The 23,206-nt window shown below is 33.5% G+C and overlaps 1 protein-coding gene across 7 annotated transcripts in view; it reads right to left on the reverse strand.

Annotated features, from left to right (window-relative positions):
* LOC117165841 (Rap GTPase activating protein 1) overlaps positions 1-23,206 on the reverse strand; it is a 250,180-nt gene that overhangs the window by 65,797 nt on the left and 161,177 nt on the right. The window contains exon 1 of one of the 7 annotated variants that reach the window (XM_033349247.2): positions 13,256-14,264. The exons of 5 other annotated variants lie outside the window; for them this stretch is intronic. In XM_033349247.2, coding sequence (XP_033205138.1) covers positions 13,256-13,402 — 147 coding nt within the window. In that variant the 5' untranslated portion in view covers positions 13,403-14,264. Of the gene's footprint in view, positions 1-11,205; positions 11,369-13,255; positions 14,265-23,206 lie in introns of those variants that run through there. One more of the 7 variants, XM_033349249.2, reaches the window with a different exon arrangement.

The raw sequence follows: 23,206 nt of genomic DNA on the forward strand, positions 1-23,206 counted from the left end.
TCAGGGAGGATATTGACGTTGCATATGGGTTAAAGGGTAATTTAGTGTATCGATTTTCTGGCCGCTCAGTGGACTGCACACACGCTAGGCGAAAGCTCGATTCCGGTCTAGGATGGATCGATTTTTCGCCGTTTCGTTAGTCAGTAAGCAGACGGTGTATGGCAGCTGCGATACCCTTTGCACCTGGCTATCTATATGGCGACCGAGCAAACGTGTCGTTACGATGATGGCGACTCACTAAATCTCTCTCTCTCTCTCTCTCTCTCTTTCCTTCTCTCTCTTCTGAAGCAGCCATATCCTGCGTATACGCGAATCTCCACCTTGGCTTCGGACCTTATACGTCAAAATAGGGAAAAAAGAAGAGAGAAGGAGCCGTACGAACAGCTGTGCGGCCCCTTTTGCGAAGCGCCTTTTAAAACGAAACTGAGCTACTCGTACGACCGACCGGCTTTTACGGTTCAACTACACACACTTCTTCCATGCTCGTATTTTGCTTCGAAGAATGCAGCGGTTAATACGTTGATTATAAATGAGACCTTTGCCCTCTCTTAACATAATCGATTATTTCCATGCATCGATTATTTAAACTTTTTCTTAAATGTTCAAGGTGGAATGTGAAGCCATGAAATTTCTGCACAGCTTGAAATAATGAGTAAGAATATAGTAAATCTTGTTTTTTTTCATTCTGTTACGTTCTTTGGCTTACTTTCGACCTACTAACCGCATTTCTGTATTTTTAATAAAGTAAGTTCAAGAAAAATATAAAGGAACGGCTCTGAATACGTGGGATTTCTCGTTTTCTTTTTCTTTGAGGTGTTTCTCTTAAAACGTTACAAATCTTTTTATTTGTTTGAACCGAAATGTGACTGAAGGACAAAAACTCAAGAGTCAAATCAAGATTAATTTTTTTTCATTATTTTTTGTCAAATAACCTTCCTAATTAAACTTTTTAGTTTAGTCAAATGAATAAATTTCTGCATCTTTGAAAAGATTTCCGAATAACAAATTCAAATTAAGGTACTGTAAAGGGGACAGGAGAATATGTAAGTATGTACATACTTTGCTATTCCAACATCGCTGGAGTTAATTTTGCGTAACTCTATTTCCTCATTTAAATGTAAATAATTATCAAGGAATAAAGTTGCATCATTTACTTAAAGACAACCAAAGAAGAGAACTGCATATAGATAACTTAATATAGGAATATCCACTCGTTACATTTATTTTATTTTATTTAATATTTTGCATAACAAGGTACGTATGATGTCAGTGAAATAATTATAATAAACTAACTAGAAAATAGATACAAGCAGAGGAAAGCATTCAATTTACACTAAATATCAGCAAGAATTTTAACACTTATGGCTGATAGTGTATACATATGGAAATTAAAAGAAAATGTTTATACAAAATTTCAAAACACGAAGTTCAAATGTAATCGTTTAAATTTTAAGTATAAAAGCTTTTAAACCATTCTGTATGTTCAGTGTCGTTTTTCTAAAAGAATCTCTATGTAGACTAAAACAGTGGTGACGGAGAGAATATAAAAAAGGCTCAGCGCTGCTTTTTAAAAATGCATTCGATATACATAGTATGTATGCCCGCATTTGTAGTCACGGAAAGTATTCTCTTCTAGAGTTTCGTTTATCTTACAATACTTCCGGGAACAATATTTTTATGCATTACACACGGTTGTAAATTTTGAAATTCTTTGAAGAAAACTTAAACATTACACCTGTATCATGATGGGTCTTCGTATTTTCCAGTTTAACGTTAAAATTATGTATACGGTTCCATCTCTTTCAGTAAATTATTTATTTATGAATGTAAACACATAGCTATTAAAAACACTGTACCTATGTGTTCACAAAATGAAAGTTTTTATTTCATTTGTTGAATGATCGATCATAAAAGAATGATCGATTCTAAAAATTTCTGATTTTATCTAAATTGTCTTTATCTTCATTAAAAAAAATATTATGTTATATTTTTATTGTGTTAAACTTATGTTCTAACTTAAAACATTTTTAATTATACAATCTTCAATTAACTTTTCATTAATCCGCTATAACACTACGCTACTGGACAGTCACACGCCTATATAGCTATATTTCCGAAATTTTATTTTATTTACTCAAGATTATGGTTTTAAAATTATTAACAGCTGAATTTCAGGAAAAGTAAAAAACTTATAATGATTTATAGTCTCTTTTATCATAAACGGACAAGAAGTTATGGAGACTTCTAGATATATATACATCAGGAAAATTCTTTAAAATATTCTTGAATAAACTTAGTTTTACTGGACAAATTCTAAATGAATTATTTGTCTCAAATGGTATAAGTGTTATATGTATATATATTTATTTCTTTTAAATCACATAGAATGACACTGAGCTCGATGTTTTCCATCGACTTTAAATCCATTTCAACTCCATTTCAAATATGGTACAAGTCCGCCGGGAGTAGGTACTGTCATACTTATTTCGTGATCGGTAAATCGATAAGTCACGTGTATCGATACAACGAAGGCCGTAATAACACAGTAACCGTTTCGAAATATTCACCATACGAATTTATGTCAAGAAAATTGGTACACGCAGCTCATGGTGTTTTTACTAGATGAAATTATATGTAATTATGATAAACCGTTAGTTACACGTAACTGAGATTAAAACAATCTATTTCGTATGTTTTGCACAGGATGTCTCTATTATATCGAAACCAAATTCACCCGTAAAAACAGATATTTGTAGAAAAACGCTACCAATTTTTTTCACGATATTTCTCTTCGAACTTCGTATGAAGAGCTGCGTTACGTACCATTGTAATAAACCGTTAGCTGCTTGTAATCGCTTGTAGAATATATTTTACGCTTGCAAAATATTATTCCTACCATAGGCAGTCAGTATAACGAAAAGAATTCGAGGAAACGAACTAAAAAATTTTCTGCAGCATTTACTTTTTCAACGATGCCTAACTTTTAGACGATTATTAATGTAGAAATACGAACTTCTACTGGCTCAGATATATACGTATAAGATATTCCCTAAAAAATTTAAGCATGAAATAGTGGGCTAAAAAACATGGTCGGTCTTCGTACTACTTTTCATAAAATTAACTGTAAGATATTCATATGTTTGCAGCACGAAACGTAGATCAGTAGAGAGTGTTAAAACCTAAATTGATTATGAAACTAAATGGATATACGCTTACAAATTTAAAAAACATTAACTCAAATTCCTTTGAGTTAACCTTTGCATGGTACCACTACGCTTGATAGTATTACATGTTCGCGGATTGGTTACAATTTTTTAATGAAGCTTCAAATAACCTATGTTTATATAACGCATTTCTTTAACTCATATTCAGAGAATATATCAATAATGTTCAGCTAGGAAAAGCTAAAACATAAAGACTCATTTAAGCGAGCAGAAAATGATATAGAACCTTATCATTTTCAATATTTTTAAAAATTTGCACGTTTTAAAATACGAACGAGGATTTCTCAACGCTGGATTTCGTATCATTCGGGATAATAACGTCCCCCTATAACCAAACATTGAAAATTATACGATTCCCGAACGTGTAATTCTTAATTCAGAGAACGCGATAATAAAACTCAATGTGGAAAAAAAGATGCATGTAAAACCGGAGTATATACGATTCCTTTTAAAGCTAGTCCTCGCTTTCATGGCTACAACAAACGTTCTCTTCGTTGGCCACGTTTCTGCCCGCCGATACAACGCGGAATTTTATCTTTTGTAACTCTAATATTCCTCACCAGTGTCTTACAATATTTTCTCTTAATATTTATCACGTCCAAAAAGTGGAAAGAAAATACGGAAAAATATGGAAGCCAACGTTTTCCTACAGGGAAATGCAAATGGAATATTTGATATCGTACGAGAATATGAGAAGTTACAAAAACTACAGGATAACCTTATTTGCTCACTGTATCACGATTACTTTGGTACAAGGTTCCACAATTAAACTACAACTTTTTATGAGAATATAAGTAGAAAATTATACTTGATACGTCTGAAACACTTTTCTAAAGGAATATTACGACATAATGAATAAATGATAGAGTTTCTACTTGTTAATCAAATAATTTTGTTTCTGTATGCAGTCTGTATGATATCTGAGGCATTGATAAAGATATTTCTAAATATGAATATCTTATAAGTACGATTTTACTCTGGAAGTAACCACAACAAATGTATTGCTATAACAGGTTTTTCTTGTTTTCTTATCTTAACTCCAGCTTAAAAAAGTAAGAACTATTCAATAAATTATTCATATTTTGCAACTCCAATTCTTTTCATTTAGATAAGAAATATAAATTTCGGTAAAACGTACTTTTCTCCCTCTTAAATGGAAAAATAACATTCAAGTAATACATAATATCCTAATTTCCAAATGTTTATAACAAGATTTTATAATATATTTGATTCTTATGAAATATGTATTCTTAGCTAAATACTCGAACTTCGATAGAGAATTTAATGAGATATACGAATTAAACAATACATATAAACATTAAATTAATTAATCCCGCTATTTCAGTCAGCTTAACGAATTCAAAGAAAATGATTAATAATGAGGGGAAAATATAAAATATCACTTTCAATACTATCATATAATCTTCAAATTAACGTGAATGTAAGTATGACAATTTATCCACAGGGTCTATAAGTAACTATTATCGCTTAATTTAGTACCATACATACATTTACATATATCATTTACACCAGCTACCGAAAATATATATATATACCCTTATTTTACAATGAAACAATTTTTTTCAGTTCTATACATTTCATCTTCGTAGTATCGTTATTTTAGTTATATGAAAGTACTGCAAAACAATACGAAATTTGATAATATTTATACTTAATTAATTTGTAGTATGTGTTATAATACACTGGTATGCAAATATTTTTTGGAAATATTGTTTTTTCCTTCTGTTATAATGAATAAATCAATAAATTTATATTAAATTCCGACATTGCTTCCTTCTATATATTAATCGTATATTAATTTCACGGAACTAAATATAAAAAATTAGTTTAAATACTGCTCAATTTTTCGAATATTCTTGAGGTATTAATAAAGTATAATAAGAAGCATTAGTATTTTATACAAATATTTGATGATATTTCATTACCACAAATATAAAAAATCTTTTAATTTTAATTTTATGTGTATTGTGTAACAATGTACTCTCACTTCTGAGTGCTTGCTTTACTTATAAATTTTTATTCGTTATTTTAATTACGTCATAATAGGCATAAAATGTAAGCAAAATCACATCAAAGGAAGAAGACAAAGCAAATGCGATACACAAAACATAACACAAATAATATTCAAACATATCATATAAACGTTAATTAAATAATATGATATGTACGATTTGTAATTAGTTGTTTGTATTTCTACAAAATAATAGCTTTCCCGGCAAGTCTGGCCGGTCGAAATGTCACCATGACAGTCAACACATTAATATACATGTATGCGTATTACTAAACAACGCATTTCTTTTATATCAACTGTAAACGATGATGTTTTCGTAAAGCCCGAAACAATTACAGCTACCAAGCAACCACTTCCATAATGAAACCAGTCGTTTTGCAATATAAATTACGACGACAATTTTTTAATAGGCTGTTGAGAAACGGCAAAGTATGAATAACAGTTTCACAGGCGACGTCCGGGCCTCAATCTTTTACCACGCACATGCAAATGAAGAAATTTCAACGGGCGAATCCAGTCGTAGCTATTTATGAGTCACAACTGTTTTTTCGCGAGGCATTGAAGGCTACTCCGGGGTTACGAGAGATGAAAGCAACCCGCGGTTTTCAAAAGGAAATTTGAAAGTGAATGGAACGTCGATACAAAATGCAGCTACGTGGGGCGTCGAGAGTGCACGCGAGAAAATGGAGGATTTCATAGAAAATCGAATGAGCCGAGGTTCGAGTGGAGCGTGTTTTACCTGCAAATTGTACCCATCGCTTTCGCAACGGAATAAACTATTGGATTAACAGTTTAATCATTCGAGAACACGTTTGTGTATCTTTCGAAAGATTTAAGTGGACGCGAATGTCATTAACACTGCCACGCGAGTTGGAACGAGGCAACTGGGCAGATATAAAAATAGAAATTTCTTTATGTAGGAGATTAGTCGTAAAGTGCTAACGAGCGACATAACAGAAGATCGTTCTTACTAGTTAACTAAAAAGGAAACCAGAAAATGCTGGCAACACTTAAGACGTATGTATTCGCATACGAAATGCGACCAGACAAAGGTAGACACGATTTAAATCACTAACGCGTACAGGCTGCGAGGGAAGATTGTTAGCTAAATTACAGCCAGTCTATTACGTAAATTATTATCGATCTCAATGTCATACTAATGCGAAGTGGGTAGAACCAATGAATCATATCGAGGGAATCGACTATTTCGAAGGCATGACGAGTTCTTTGTCACGAACCTTCCAGCGTTGAAAGCTTGCTCATTTATTATGCAAAATTCAAGAATTTATCTTAGGTCATGTTCTAGTTTCCCTAAGAAAGAAACCTGCATACTTCATCGATCACGTGCCAGAAAGTGCTTAAATAATTCATGAATTAAAAAGTCTTAGCGTTATGAATAACAATTATCTTCTATACTTATTAATCGTTCAATTAAAATAAAACATGGCTAAACCACGAGAGAAAATTTGATAAAATGGACAAATTTCACGGTACTCGAACTTCACATTAATATGTACATTATTCTTGATGATATTAGGATAAAGATATATCAAGCTTAAACCGTCGATAAAGTGATTATCAATGTATTACCTGCAACACTTAGTAAACGTCCTCTATCAGTAAGTGACGTCATCGTCGAACGAAACGACGTGCCAAGATCTTATATTCGAATCGTATTCAGTTATTAAGCGCTGAACGAGAGATCCTTGCCAATGAAACTAGTCTCAATTTCGTTCTTGTCAGGACAGAAATACAATCTGCTGATGAACATGTGCTGTTCTACTGTCAGACGCGTTATGCCGCCAGATTCGTGTTTAATATAATACATTAAACCAGGAAGATCAAATTACTCATTAAGAAAAGTCAAATCTAAAATGCTCGAACAATAACATTCGTGAAAAATTGATTTTAATGATATTCGACACATGTGTAGTTTACAGAGAATTGTTTCTTCACAAACAATTTCTCAATAATTCTTGCGTTACGGCAACGCCGTTTTCAGTTTGCATAAATTGCAAACACAATCGAATGCAACAAAACAGTGTATTAAGAGAACCGAGAAATGGAATGTGTATAGCAGAAAGCGACTAAATGAATTTTAGTTGTTTTAGATAAACCCCACTGGTTTTTGTGGCAAACCATTTTGCATCGAAATACATATGTACATTCGATGTTATGTGTCGAAACTGTCGATTCTCTTTTGGCTTTTCGTGAAGTCCCAAAATTTGTAGTAAAGAATATTATTTTAGATAGACATTTTTCTCTCAGTATAAGATAAGTATTTAAAGGAATTTATTAAAAAAAATTTTCAATTTTATAGGCAAAAAATAAAATAAAATAAGGTTTTAATTAAGAAAATTTATTTATCCCAAAACATGAATAAAGTCATACAACCAGTTGCTATTACAAAGTTTATAATATCATTATGTGTTATATAAAGAAATCATGCCAATTTCTTGTTGTGAAGAAAAGGAAATAAAAAGAAAACGAGAAATGTTATATGCTATATATTTACTCGTTCATTTTCAGAATTAGGAGGTAATAAAGAATGATGGATCCTGACGTACCCTGATGTTTGCCGATAAATTACGAAAAGCAATTAGATTACCTATTCAAACAATGTTATCGTCCGATAAAGAATACATCTAAAAAGTCTTAACATGTCATATAAAATGTTCCAACTTCTTTTGGAATAACTTATATCTATTAACGGGTGTTTTAAAAAACAATAATAATGAAAATAAAAGTTTCTTTTTATAACACAAAAGCCTGCAATAATAAGTCATTTAAAACAGATGAAGTATATCAACATTGCGAAGAAAATATGTTTCAATCTTTCGGTATTAGTACACACGTGTATAGGTATGTATATGTAGAACCGGAATCCTTGAAGATGTAAATTCCTTTTTAATATTCAATATTATTTTCAGTACCTTAGTAGGAAATTATTTAAATCTCCAATATAAATACTAAATTCCGTTTAATAGTCAAATCAAATATTTCTTGTTTGAAAGGTAGTATAATTTCGAAAAGAAAACCTAAATATTGTATAATCTTTACTTTGCAACGTGTTTCCATTCTGCGCTACAAATATATCTTTGGTTCTTCTCGTGGCACAGATTTATCTCTCGAAACGTATGCGTACAATCAACATTTTACTTTCTCCTATGTAAATTTGTCAAAAAGTTATTAGTACAACGAATTCATAACACTGGCCCCGAAACATTTGGCTTTAAATCAAATTACATCGGCACGTTACACAATTTCGAATTTACACAATACTAAATTGCGTTACTCGCATGCACTCAAACAAGCAGAACCAAACAAATACTCCTAGTTACAAAATGGTAGGAACAAATGCAGAGAGCTAGGCATATTTTACAATCGGAATTTGCCAATTATCCGAGCAAACCTAAGCAACTCAGCAATGCGTACATGGTTAAAGGGTAGATGGCAGGTAGAAGAATTCCTGTACTCGACCCTATGCATAATAGGACTATCGGTGAGATCAAACACAACGAAACAACCAGCAAGTACCATGCACGTCATTAATAAGTCTCGCTTTCGTGATCTTTAAACAAACTTTAATTCGCTTTAGACGACGACAAGTGTAATTCTTGCCAATCAGGGCCAGTTCGTCTTCGGCAAGAATTAAAGTGCCTGTCGTCGAGAGCACGTGCTGGCAAGTCGTTAAAAGCCAGCCTTTAACTCGTCGGGCAGTCGTGCCGAGGCCCGTCGAGTAATTACGCGAACGTATAGGTTTTCACGTGTAGGCGCACAAAGCGTAGAAACTCATATACACGCGTATTAAGACTGATTCAGACAGTTGTTTAGTTGAGTAACAGGTAAAGCCGAATTTACACTGTTCGCTTTAATTCTATTCACTAAACGAGGATGAAAGCGACGTTTTTCGACGAATCAACAGCGTAAATTCGGTTTAATTTGCTATTTGACTAAACTAATGGCCGTGTCTGAACTAGTCTTTACTGTCAAGACGTATCTTGAACGGCATCTAACTGTCTAAAATTGTTTGCAACAGAAACAGCAGCATGATGCTACAAGTTGTGAACAGTTTATGAGTAAAATATAATTGGTTATAGAATTATTACAATGTCAATATATAAAATTATTGTAACTTTCAATTGATATCATTTAGTCATCAATGACTACAGTAGTTTGGATTAGGTTACTGAATATTTTTCAAATATTATATATTCAATTAATTAATTATTTATTTAATGAATATATTTCAAATATTTATCATACATATCTTTATCTTTATCAAATAAGGTACAAGATATAAATTGAAATTAGAAATAAGTGAATTGAGATATAATATATATATATATATATCCAATATATAATATTCGTTCGATACTGATGAGTGGTTGTTATTAAACAAATTAAATTTTGGTATTTAACCTTTCAAATGAAATTCCATTCTTGAACTTCTTTCCTTTAGATTTTTACTTGAAAATTTGATTGTACAGCGAAGTAAAGATATTAGTAAGTATTCTAGAATTTCTTCAGGATTTAAAAAATGTAGAACAGTAAAAGATTAGACTTGAACAGAAACGACTCAGTTTATCTGCGAAGCGTGAAAAATAAATTTGCTCTACACAGAGTCAAAGGAGTGTATAAACAAAAATTCTTGCCCGTATCAGCTATATACACAATAATATAGATATAGCGTCGGATGAAAAAGAGAACATCCTAACAGAAGAAATATACTGACAGAGAAAAGTCTTCAAACGAAGAAATATATATTTCTGATAGAAACTAACACAGTAATGTTCATTTTATAACCAACCACCAATCACAGATCGAATATAAATTGCAAATTGACAAGAAAAATGGTCAAACGTGCTAATAACGTGTTGCATCGTATGTTACACACGTTCTAATAATGATCTCGCGAACTCTTGAGCGAATATGTAGTCGCTGGCAAGTTTATAAGCTGTTCACGAAAGTGACCACATTGCTGGCAAACAAACTTCAGAATCTGTTTGCGAGCTGATTGCGAACTTCAGTATGAACTACAGATGCTGCTAACAATTATCGATACATTATCGATAACTTCTACATACATATTAAGATATCGATAATATCGTTAATTATATCGACTAAAGTAAAATGTAACATATAGATAATATATTTATTACTCCCTTATCCCCTTTTGTCTGATTGTGATTGTTGGTATACCGTAACAATTGCCTTATTCTCGCATTAAAACGAATTTGTCCTATTTTTGAGAAATAATTTGTTAATTGGAATAGCTATATCTATTAGCAGTATACATAAATATTTAAAAGACAATCATAAGTAAACTACGAATATTTATGTACATTCAGACTTTTGTGAATATACCACCAATTAAACAAATGGAATCCAGATAGAAAATTATTTTATGTATTAAATGTTATTATTAGTACTCCACTTTGGATACTTTTGCATATGATATGCATCCTATGCATTTTTATATCTTCAAACTTCCCACAAATGGATAAAAATCCGCAAACTAAAAATAAGCTTGAGAAATTTTTAACTTCTTTCGTATTTCATTATGTCATTCGATCATATACATTTGGATAATCATATCATATAGATCATATAGATCATATCGTCTTGACAATACAAGTTTTCAAACAAGGGACACGCCTCGTTTGAAATTACCACGCGTGCACGTAGTCAGTTATCGATATCGTTAGGATATTATCAATATATCGAGTTATCTTAATACGTCGAGATAACTTTTCGATATTATCGATATTTATCGATAAGGTTGTAACAGCATCTCTAACGTGAACGCAACATTACGCACACATAACCAATCAGTCGGCCGGTCATGGGAAAATAGGACTTTTTAAAGCGTCTCGTAGCACAGAACGATGGAGTAACGGGTTGTTAGAGGAAAATTACCGCGAAGCTGATCTTTGTGGTTACAGTTACCGGGCTCGTTTCTCGCTGCTGCTCCTTTTCTTTCCTTTCCATCTCCCTCCACCTTGGAACCTTTCTTTTGTCTGGACGCCGCCGTTACAACGCTGCAGCTAAAGTTTTCTGCTACTTTTCCTTCCGACTGGTTCAAAGCTCGTCAAGCTTGCGCGCAAAAAGCGTAACAACGGTGTTATATACGTTTTCTCTGTGGCCCGGCGTGGACGTGCCACGGCATTGCTCAACGTATGAAAACGAAATACGCGGAAGCGTACTTGGCATGCGCGACCAAAAGGAATTAAGATCGCGAACGGATCATCCGGGAATGTGCGAACCACGCATCGAGCTGTTACGCGTTCCTACCGCTTCGGCCATCATTGCGTTTACCGGTTCGATCGACGATTCTCTACATCACAAGACAATGACAACCGGTTGGTATAATTACTGCTTGGTGGATTCAAGTATATACATCGCAAATAGATTCGAACATCGGTCGAATTCTAGATTCGACTTCTAGATTCGAATTCTCTATGAAAGTTATAGGAAGTAGCTTTCACAAGTGTATTATCAAGTACGCTTGAATCTAAACGCAACAGATCCAAGACTCTACGAATACTTTGGCAAATAAAAAATGCATTCCCAAATAGAATTGGACGCTGCTCGAATTTACACAATATTTCACAAATTTATCGTTCTTAAACAGACACAAGTGCAAACGTTCAAATAAATTTTTAGGTATCTCGTTTATTGTCTATAGATCTATGGAATTTTATAAATGATTATGCCTTTCAAACTGTTGCAATTCGATTGCTATTTGCAAGAGATTCGATTCTTTCGAATAACGAAATAGATAGTTACAAGTAGATTTTCGAAAGTTGCGAGTGTTCGCGAAACTAACCATTAAACTAACGAACCATTATATCTTACAAGTAATATTCGTACCCTATGAGGGGAAACTTGGATATTGGATTTGATTCGGATTTATAAGTTACATATTGAACTTGATCCTATCACTAGTAATTACTTCAAAGCATCCGTGGAAGCACGTCCGTCGTGGAATTTCCTCGTTATTTGTGAAACGCGACGAGTTATTTCGGTCAGATCGTTTAGATTTCGTGGATAGGTTTATACCCAACTGCTACGCTTGTATCTCTGCCAAACGGTCGAAAGTTTGGGTGAGTTTAATTTTGCCAGATGCTTATTTCGTGTCTTTGTTAGAATTCTCGAAATTCCAATTCTATATTGTTTACGAAAACTAACCGGGTAAACAATATGTTATCCAATGGTTAAAGAAAATATGTCGTAATTGTAATTGTATTGCATTTGCAACTATAACTTACTTTGTAATTTATAAGGTATGATGTACTTCAAAATAATCTCTTTATGGAGGTTTAAATCATTATAATAAAAGAAAGAATAACCGCTAAATCATTGTAAATTATTGTGAAAATTGTAAATAGGAATTATTCGATAATTTGTTAAATAGAAAATTATAAAATGTTTAACAATTATATTTTATCTGGCTTTTGAATCAATTGTACGCATACATCCAATTCGATAATAACCTAAAATGAGAGATTTGCAACTTCCTATCTTTTTTTTCTAACATCTTAATGTAAGTAACTTGTTGAACAAAAGCTAAATTAAAATAGATAATCAAATAGAAAGGTACTAGAAAGTACCATTTCACAATGATAGATCTTACAAAAGATCTTCTCATGGAACATATGTTCCATTCATAAAACGAAAGGATGCCAGTAAGCCGTATAATATTTTCCTTTCATAGATCGACATCTGTCGACGATAAAAACTCGGCCCCATCAGATCTGATCAAACTGATACCCAATCCCTTGATTTTAAAGAAAATCCATCTTATTTTTAAACCTCCGGGGTAACGGGATAATGGGAAGAGAAAAATAGAAAAAGTACAGAAGTTCGTAAATTAGTTCCCGTCCGTTCGATCGGATCTAAGCTCGACACTTAGAAAAAATTCTCGCGAAATAACAAAACGACTAATGAAATAATCGAGTGATCGCAGTTAATTTCCGTGAGCGCGGGAAAAACTCACCTGTGATATAAGTTTCGGCAGTGTGTGTGTATGCGCGTGCGCATGATTATTGTGTCCTGTCGAAGACCGTTCGCTGTTAGGCCGTTGCTGCTGCTGTTGGCCGGCATCCGATCTAAGATCGTGCCTCCATCTCAATACACCCATCATAACCGCCTACTGTATCCTCTATTACGTTTCAAGACTCTACCAAACGCGTATCGTATCAACGTCCGCACTAGGGGAACCAGTTCGATCTCGACGCTCCGACCTAACCTAACGCGAGTGTCCTGTTGCACCCTTTACGAGGCTATGCTGATCCTCGAAACGCCAGACACCTTGACGTCGACGTACTGTAGCAGAAATACGACTCTATGGAAGTTGACGTACGCTGCACCAAAATTCGAGTGAAACATACGTGATACGTTTCGCACACTCGTTTTTTTCTTTAATTGAGAAACGCGCGGGAAAGATTTTCCGAAATATGCATAGGTAAATTCTTCTGTCACGTATTCACCGATAAAAATCAGGATTTCAACAACACCAGACTACACTCTATCTTTTAGTAATTTCCGATTAAGGCGTAGGTAACTCAGCACTGCGTATCTGCTGACATTATTTTCGTTTATATCCTATATACGCTCACCAGAAAACTAAGAACCCACTCGATCCTTCACTACGAATTTGATCGTGTGATTGTTCGTTTGGTCACTGAAGTTCACTGTCATTTTCATACTTCGATCTCGTAATCGTACGATGGATCAAACGCGCAGGATATCACTTAACGGTGCGTGTCACTTTTTCCTGGCTATTCTAGCTTTGTTCGTCGCCCACGTTTCGATCAACTAAGCGAGGTCAGAGTAGAAAGTGTTTACACCGTGGGCGCGTTCGGCAGACAGGATCGTGTACACACACACACATACATACATACATAAGTACGTACGAACGAAGAAACACGTAAACGTGCCAGAACGAACGCGTACTAACTCAGTTCAGTAGCGTAGAAGTGCAGGAGCGCGACTGGCACTGGCATCGAGACCGTACGGTTCGAGGCTTGCCTCGTCTGCCGTCTCTACTTCCCCACCATCACCTCCTCTCGCTCCTCTACGCCCCGCGGTGCTCGTAGCTTGAACGTCCTGCTGTTCTTAAAACTCCCACCACCCTACTATCGTACCGTGAACAAACGTTGCCATGGTCGCCATCAAACGCGTAAACTTGGTTTCACGCAACTTCCATCATTTTCTTTCCTCGAGATTAACGATCGATCGATTCGATCGAAGCGTTTTCAAATTGTCTTTCTTAGTTAACGCCATGTCACTTTTACAACAGCTGCGAAAACGATATACGTTATTTAATAAATATTTCTTTTGATCTAATGTTTTAACGTAACCATCAAACGATTTTCTTTTGAAGTATTCATCTTAGTTTGTTGCCTGTTGTTTGACTATTGCCAAATTTAAGATTTTACAAATTTATTTAATTGCTTTTTGTTTATTAGAACGTAGATCAACGTAAAATATAAAATGGCTACAGAAAGTATTGGTATATGTGTGAATATAAGGGTACGCCCTTATATTCCAATGAAGTATTTCTTCTATCAGGATCTGCGATATGTAAATGATACGTAACTTAATATATTTGAACTTAATTAGTTAGAATATAATGTTTGTGGCCATTTTATGTATGTACCTATGTATACTTCGATTAATATTTAGCTGATTCTTGTTTTAAGTTCTTCATATTTAATCTCTACAGCTAAGTAAAGCTTCAAATTTCTCTGCAACGATAATCATATATTTTTTCGAAACGTTCGAATCGAGAGTAAACTTTCAATTAATGTACATTGTAGCCTTCGGCATTAACCCCTTGTTAGTATAATGTTCTCATGGTGAAAGATAGTTTTGAAGTGTAGTTGTTGATTCTTGCAACTTAATTATTAACAACCAAGTATATGATCCCGTCAGATGTTTGTACATGTAATACCAAAAATTATAGGAAATGATTCTATGATAACAGGAATATTTTTAACGATCGAAAAATTGTAAACCTTTTAATGATTACTATTAATCGCCTAAGACGCCATATAATTTGAAAGTTATATATCCAAGTACTTACATATTTAAATTTAGAATCTTATTTTGTTCATCTATTAGTATAATATACTATTGTATTTTATTATATATATTAATTAGATATTTCCAAAACATATTTTTTAATATGTAGCTATACATATAATCGAAAACTTCGTTAGTAAGCGATACACGAACATATTAGAAATAAGTAATTAACGATTGGTTCATTCAACAGACTGTTGAATATTTCAAAATATTTGTATTATCCTACATCCAAATACTGTAAGAATTACGTAAATCCAGGCATCGTACGCATGAGCGATATGCATAAATTTTTCGATATTCCTGATAATTTTATTACATTCGTTAACTGTTTGCTTTTTATCGACAATGTTCAGCGTTTTAATTTTTTCCGATGGAAACACTGAATATTAGAATAAAATCAAAAAAATAAAACATCGAGCAAAAACAAAATATCGGGACGATATCTGACGCGTTTCGAAACATTAATTATTAATTTTGTAATTGTGCGCTAATACTCTTGTTAGAATCGCTGAAATTTGCTTAGATTGGATAAAAAGAACATTGTTGTTTTTATTTAGCTATTATACGATCCTATAATATATTTAAAACGTATAAAGGCAAGTGATAAATTATCAGTAACTACACCGATGATCAATCCATGATATGTTTTTTTAAGTATTTGCTCACTGTTCGCGTAATTAAATACAACTCTTTAATTGTTGGATAATATCAATGAATCAGATATAATAACTTACGATAATTTTCAAGCAACAAAAGTTGGCCAACTCACTATCATAATTAAGTCACATATTACAATAAATTAGTTCCAATAATTATATTTCGTTCGTTTAATTCTGAGAATGCTTACTGTTTAATTTCAATAAAAAAATTTGTTTCTTAAATTACGTTACTAATCATTGACGTTTCTAATTTTGAAGAAAAGAAATTATTTCATAAATACATATTTCCTACATAAATATTTCATAAGAAACAAATACAAGAGCTTAAGACTGTTTATAGAAAGCAAAAGCTATTTAAGCGGTAGGAAAAGTTAATAACATAATTTCGCGAAAACATTTTTTCACAATGACTATGTTGATGTTGCTAATACGTAATTTATTGTCTTACTGCGATTCTGTGATATATCATCATCCATGACTGTATGAATATTATAAATTATGGTACATTTTAAATTATGATGAACTTACACTGTTCCTCCCCTGTATTATAAATTACAGAATGTCATCGGAATTAATGATACTAGATTTGTTTCTCTGTGTAACAAGCTTACTGAACTTTATTTGCTCGACCTATTTTGTAGCAGGGGATCATGTTAAAAAGTATCATTAATATCGAAAAGACTATTTTCGAACGAAATGACGATATAGTGCCGCGTGCATAGATTTAAATTAAAACTGTACCTCATCTTCCTTTTTAAACGATTTTATATTGAAAAATATGTTTTGGTTTGTCAATAAGACACCCACCTTTTTCATAAAACGAAACATTAATCCTCAAATAGCATCGTTAAATGACTGTAATAATTTGTGATAGTTTATTAAAATTTGGAGTACTTCATTTCATTTCATACATCACATTCTTCGTGATAGAGATCAATAACAAAATTAAAATGAATTAAAGATTCTAAAATTAAGCAGGTAATTTAAATTATTATGGTCCTCGGTAGTTCAAAGGCACCAGTTAAGAGTTAATACGTTTAATATTGAAATGATTAAAATTGATACGACGATGGAAACTTTGTAAATCAATTCCTTCGAACGTTTGCTCCGACAACTCTAACAAAGAACAACTTAATACTAAAAACATGACGTAGAATGGGGAACAAGGTGTCCGCAATCTGATTTAAATAATCGGAACGATGCTCGACGAGAAGTTCTCAAGCGGCGACGATGATCAACTCTAAAGGAGCAAACCGCAATTCAATCCTGTCCGAGTCAATTCGTTGGAAATGTGTTCGGTCCAATTGTAGCAATTTGCAAGCACGGACGGAGAATGAGTCTTACATGGCGAAAAGAACGCGATCACATGGTAAAGCCGCACGCTTCCGTTAAACCGAAGAAATCAAGAGACAAATTCTTTGGTATTCGAGAAGAAGTTAACGACAGGTGGAGGGAAGTTGGGGGGAAGGTGAAACCAAAAGGAAGCAGACTGCCATGGCAGCGAGAGACTGGCAGCAGAGCGGATGTCATTTCGTGGTCGACTTATTTCGTTACCGGTAGGTAGATAGTACCAAGGCTTCCCATTCCTTTGTGTCCACCTCTTTCATTATTTTACCCAACTTCCTGCGTCCGAAAGCGACAGAAGACACAACAACGCGCTCCTCGGTTACGAGCATGGATCGTCTCGCGATGCGGTCCCCCTCTTCGCCACTTCCTCTTTCGATCCCTGGCCCGTCGTCTCTCCTTTCCTTCACGGTCGGCCCATCCTTTCCCCCTTTCACCGTTTCTTCCCGCGTATCTTCTTCCACGTCGCGCGACTCTTTGAAAATGCTAACCTTGTTCCATTCTTAACGACTGCTCTTCAAGTCAAAGACATTGGGCAATAAGCGTCGACCGAACTCCAACTCGAACTCAGACCCGCTGTCTCGATGCGTGGGTAGACGTTATTTTCTATATTCTTCTCGAACGTCGAAGTTTCTCTCTGAGAGAATAACTGGTCATAGGGTAACGGTGAAGCTTACTTTACGCGTGAAAATTTGTGCTATGATTTACGGCGATAGGCTGAGCTGCAGAAGTCTCGGAGAGGAAAGACCGCGACTGTGCTCGACTCAATGAAAATTATATCGGACAAAGCGAATAGATAGCGATATCGGCTTCCTTTTACCCGTTTCTTTCTGTTCTCACAGAACTAGATTCGAATTTAAGATAACAGACAGGTGCGCTCCGGTTAAATTACTATTGTTGAAGAGCAACGTGTCGAATCACACGTATCTGTCGATACACGGATATTTTATTTCGGCTATGTTTGACTAACCGGACGTCTGTACTTTCTCTTTTTCAATCACAGGCTTCTTTAGTAACTTTCATGAAGAGAGAAGAAACTCGTTTCGAAAGAACGATGTTCTTCCGTTCAGAATATCAGAATTTTAATGCTCAGAAAGAATGATCGATAATAACTGGAACGTTGAAGTTTTATTAGATACGGAAAATTGCAATTTAATTCGACGAAGATAAAAGATGTAGTTAATGATGCACGATGCCACGTGGGCACGAAATGTATTACGCAAATAAATGCCACTTTACAATGTTTCTTTGTGTCAAATTAAGAGGGTATTCTATTGTTGACACAGAGACAATTAAAATTAGGTAACAGAAACGAGAATTGTTGATTATCATGACAATACTTATTCACACGTCTCACTTTTAGCACCGATGAAAACTGAACGACCTCGATTAAAAAATTTCCTCATATCTCTCTTCCCTCTCTTTCCGCAAACACTACAGGCTTCCTTTTGCTTTCCACCATTTAAATACTGATTTTAAGAAAGATATCCTTACATCAATATCAATACTAGAGACTAGTAGAATTTTACGATTCTATAGATTTATCTTGTTTCATCAAATTCGTTTATATGAATATTTATAACATCGAATATATTATAGCATATTAAAATTAAAATTATTTTTATATTACGAAGGACAATTATTTACTGCGATTTCCTCTATTTAGTAGAAATTTTCTTTACAGTATTCGTAACACGGTCCAATAACATTTATTTAACAATAAGTCTCTACTTTCAGCAATAATCATCGTATAACGACGAGTTATACATATGTATTGTACATACCTAATTATCTTTTTAATTAAAAAAAATTACTTTGAGCTATCTTTTCATGTATAAGAAAGAGGAATAACTTAACCTTTATTTATGGCGCTAAACTAATTAATTCACTAGTCATGTGTTTTATGCATCACTTACAAATAAGAATTTAATATGTGTTAGTACGACACGCAACGCGTAGTATATCGTGTTACAAACAAACGAAACTATAAAATGCAGAAAACCTGATCATTATACTAGACGCAGAAACGTTTTCATAAAGCGCTCAAAGCGTAACGATGTCAAGTTCGGGCTCTGTTTGCGCTAGTTTCGGGGTCATTCCCACGTGAAACCAGCGGATACAATAACCTGTTGTATACCGTGAACGTCGCCAAACTTGGATCTCTGATCTTCACGGGTTGCGAGCAGACAGAAATCAGAAAATCTTCCCGGCCATTCGGTTAAAGCCACACCATGACGACCGGTCGTGGTGGTTCAACCGACACTTCCGGTGTGCGTACCTGCACGGCCGGAAGCGCGCTCCTCCCCCTTACATCCTGAGAGGATCATATATGCACCTTGCTTTACCAATAACAACAACCCGCATTTCGAACATTTCGGCCGATGCCTATACCATTTCCAGTAAAACATAAAACCGATTTACAGCCTGTAACTTTTATATACCTGCTGCTTTGTCGAACGAACGTAGAATTTTAAAGGTTTCAACGCTTCGAGCGATTCAAAGAAAGAATGATGAAAATGTGTCGAATTAGTGCCTCTTTGAACAAGTAAAATTTTCATAACCGCAATATAATATAATATATAGGTATCCTAATGTAATATAATGTAACAGATATCCTAAAATACCGCAAGAGTACAATTACTTATGGTAAATGTAATGGGAGAAAAAAAAGGTAGAAGTTGGTGAGTGGTCCGAAAGACGAATTGGAACTTTCTGATTACAAATGATCGTAACTTCGGAATGAATGCATGAAATTGTAAACATTCGAACGCTATTTCGTAAAGGAAAATCGATATTTATGTAGTATGTGAAAACATATCGTTCAACTCGTTAATAACAATAAAACGCGACAAGTTAAGGCAAGGTATTACGATACAAATTTATTCTGTGAAATATGTTCGTTATTATAGTATAACTCACTTCCAAAAGAAGATGAAATGCATTGAATACGAAGAATTATTGTTATATTTCATCGTTTTCTTTCTTGAGCAGTTTTTTAACAAAAGCATCACTAACCAAACTAAAGCAATATTTTTAACTTTAATAGAATTTTAGATGCATAAATTAGGTACAAATTTGATACTTTTTGATCATCCTTTTGTCCCATTTTTAACTCTTTAAAAAACTACGTTTTTATGTAAATTCGGCTTATGTAAATTCATTTGTAAAATTTATAAAGTTAATTCTCGTTTTGTCTTTTTTTTCTCACTGCCGACTACAAATTTTATATAATTCTTTTTAAATGCTTATTAATTTGTTTTCAATAGCCTTAAAATTTCTGAATTGAAATTCACAGAATAGAGTCAGTTTAGAATTTAAAATAAATTCAAATAATAAAATAAATTTTTCTTTGATGAAATTTCATCTAGAAAAGTATAAATACTCGTACTTTGAAAATTAATTCACTATTCGTATACTTGTTTGATGCTTGCAATTAATCTAATTTATTATTACCTATATTTCATTGCAGAAAATATGGATGGTTTGTTTGATGATGTGAATGATTTGTTCGTTATCAATAGTCATCCGTATTGCCATCATTGCTATGAATTTATATCCGACAACATGTATGACAAAAAATAACGGGCAATGCAGACAGCCATCTCCCTTGCGAAAAGTCAAATTTATCTAAATATGTTTAATAAACAAAATTCATTTCTTTATATGCCTTTAAATTATCTTAACTTATAAATAATAAGCAAATCATTCCGAATGTCCATAGTAAAATACAATACACGAAGTAGCTATAATACTACGTATACACGGAGACTTATAAAATAAAATTAATCATTTTAAATCCTTGTCCTCCTTGTTTATCATACATTTCCTTACAAAATAGTTATGTGCTTATTTGTTTCTTTAATACTTAATAACGTCAAGGATTGTATTGCTTATATTAATTTGAGTTGTCATTATTGCCTTTTTTATGTATTATTTTATTAATATGTGTAAATATGTATACATAAGACAAATTAACATCCTGTAATTTTTTCGATTTGGCTAATTGGATATGGCATTAACATATCGATAAGAATATTGATACATTGTTCTGCTCTTAGTTTATCTGTTATAATTTATTATTATCTGTTCGTAAATTCTTTATATATTATATTTTATTGTTAAAAAAATATTTAAGCTTGTTGTTCAAAAACTAGGAAAACATTGCTTTGTTTTATTAAAATCGGATAATTTTTATCTACTACTTTTTATTTATGAGTAAAATTTCGTATGCTTTCTACTTTTCGCGGAAAATAAAACAGATTTCAAACAAGTAAACCTGAATTGATCACAGCGAACAGAAAAGGTTTTATACTAACCAACTGAAAGTGTATCAACTGTCGGTAAGTTTCCTTTACTTGTTGCACGTACTTATCATACGTCGCTTTTTCCGTGATAAAAGAAAACTACTATACCGATACACGGTATAGTAATTGGTCAATCGAATAAATTTTCTCAATACTCAGAAGCAGAAAGCTTAAAAACTCTTGCGAATCCAAGTTTCTCACGACATCATCGTCACACGTGTTATACACATGAGTACGGGCTATTGCATTTGGAAGCCATATGAAGTAGAGATACAAAAAGGCAGATGGGATGTACTTGTCATTTTTATTTTAACCTGTGTAAATGATAAAAAATTTAGATTTTTAACATAAGGTAAGCACACAAATCTCTATAATATACATATAGTTTTATAGTTATATTTATATGTCTATATTATAGAAATTTTTATTTTACTATCATACTATTGCATTGCCGCCAAATTATTTTGTGTACGTTTTGTAATTTTTCCACACTTCATTTACAAGATTCATTAGTATCAATCGCTCAATTATTCCTGTCAGTTTCCAACACGTTGCAAACGTGAAAAAGGGTAGACTTCCTTATTTTTCACAAACCTGTGTCAACAGTTTCTAGCCAAAAAAGATACCCAGTTCTTCTTGCCTCGTCATTATATATATTACACAACTATGGCAAAAATTTGTCAACCTTTATCTTCGTAAACTCACGTTAATCTCCCATCAAAGTTTTAATTTCGTTGTTAAACAAAGAAATAGTTTTGTCGTTAGGTTTCATTAGATAATCGCGGTTCAAAACGCCCCAATGAACGAGTTCCATGATCATTTTCGTTCGCGCGGACTCTCCACTTGGAACGGTTCAACACGTGACTAGCAAGATCCTCCCCTAGAAATCGACAGACCGAAAATTTTATAGACACTAGAAGGACTAGAAAGGCCGGCAGACAATCCTGATTGAAATTCAAGCAGCGCGTGACCAAACGATTCGTCCTAAAGCTTTTTGCTACTCGCACCGTGGATGATGACGTTCATTTATCTTCGAGTCATTCGTGGCAGACAGATTGAGATTCCGGCTGCACGTGGATACTGACCAGACAAGTAAGCAAGCGCACCGTTCCAAACCGATTCTGCATACGAACAGATTTTTCAACCACAATAGCGTCTTAACTACTTGGGCCCCTTGCCAAAGCCTTTGGTCGTGCGTTTATTCTCTTTCTACTGGATAAGATATACATTTGATTCTTTCGGCTAAACAACGGCAGAATGGATCTCTGATTAAACAAGGTAAACTAAGTGGATTGAAATCGAGGTACATGATTGGTCTTTCGATGAAAATCACGAAAGTGTGCTTACCATTATTAGCCATTATTTACTTTTATTAATTCCTTTCGATTATTGCTCGATACATACGATTAAATGACGACCGTTCGATAAAATTTTCTATTTAATTCAATTGAAATTTTTAATTTGACGAAGTTTTATAAAATTGAAAGCTACGAGTATTATTTTAACATTAATTTATAAATGTGTAAAGTATAGTAATATAATAAATGAATT

This window comes from Bombus vancouverensis, chromosome 3 (assembly GCF_051014615.1).
Source record: "Bombus vancouverensis nearcticus chromosome 3, iyBomVanc1_principal, whole genome shotgun sequence".
NCBI lineage: Eukaryota > Metazoa > Arthropoda > Insecta > Hymenoptera > Apidae > Bombus > Bombus vancouverensis.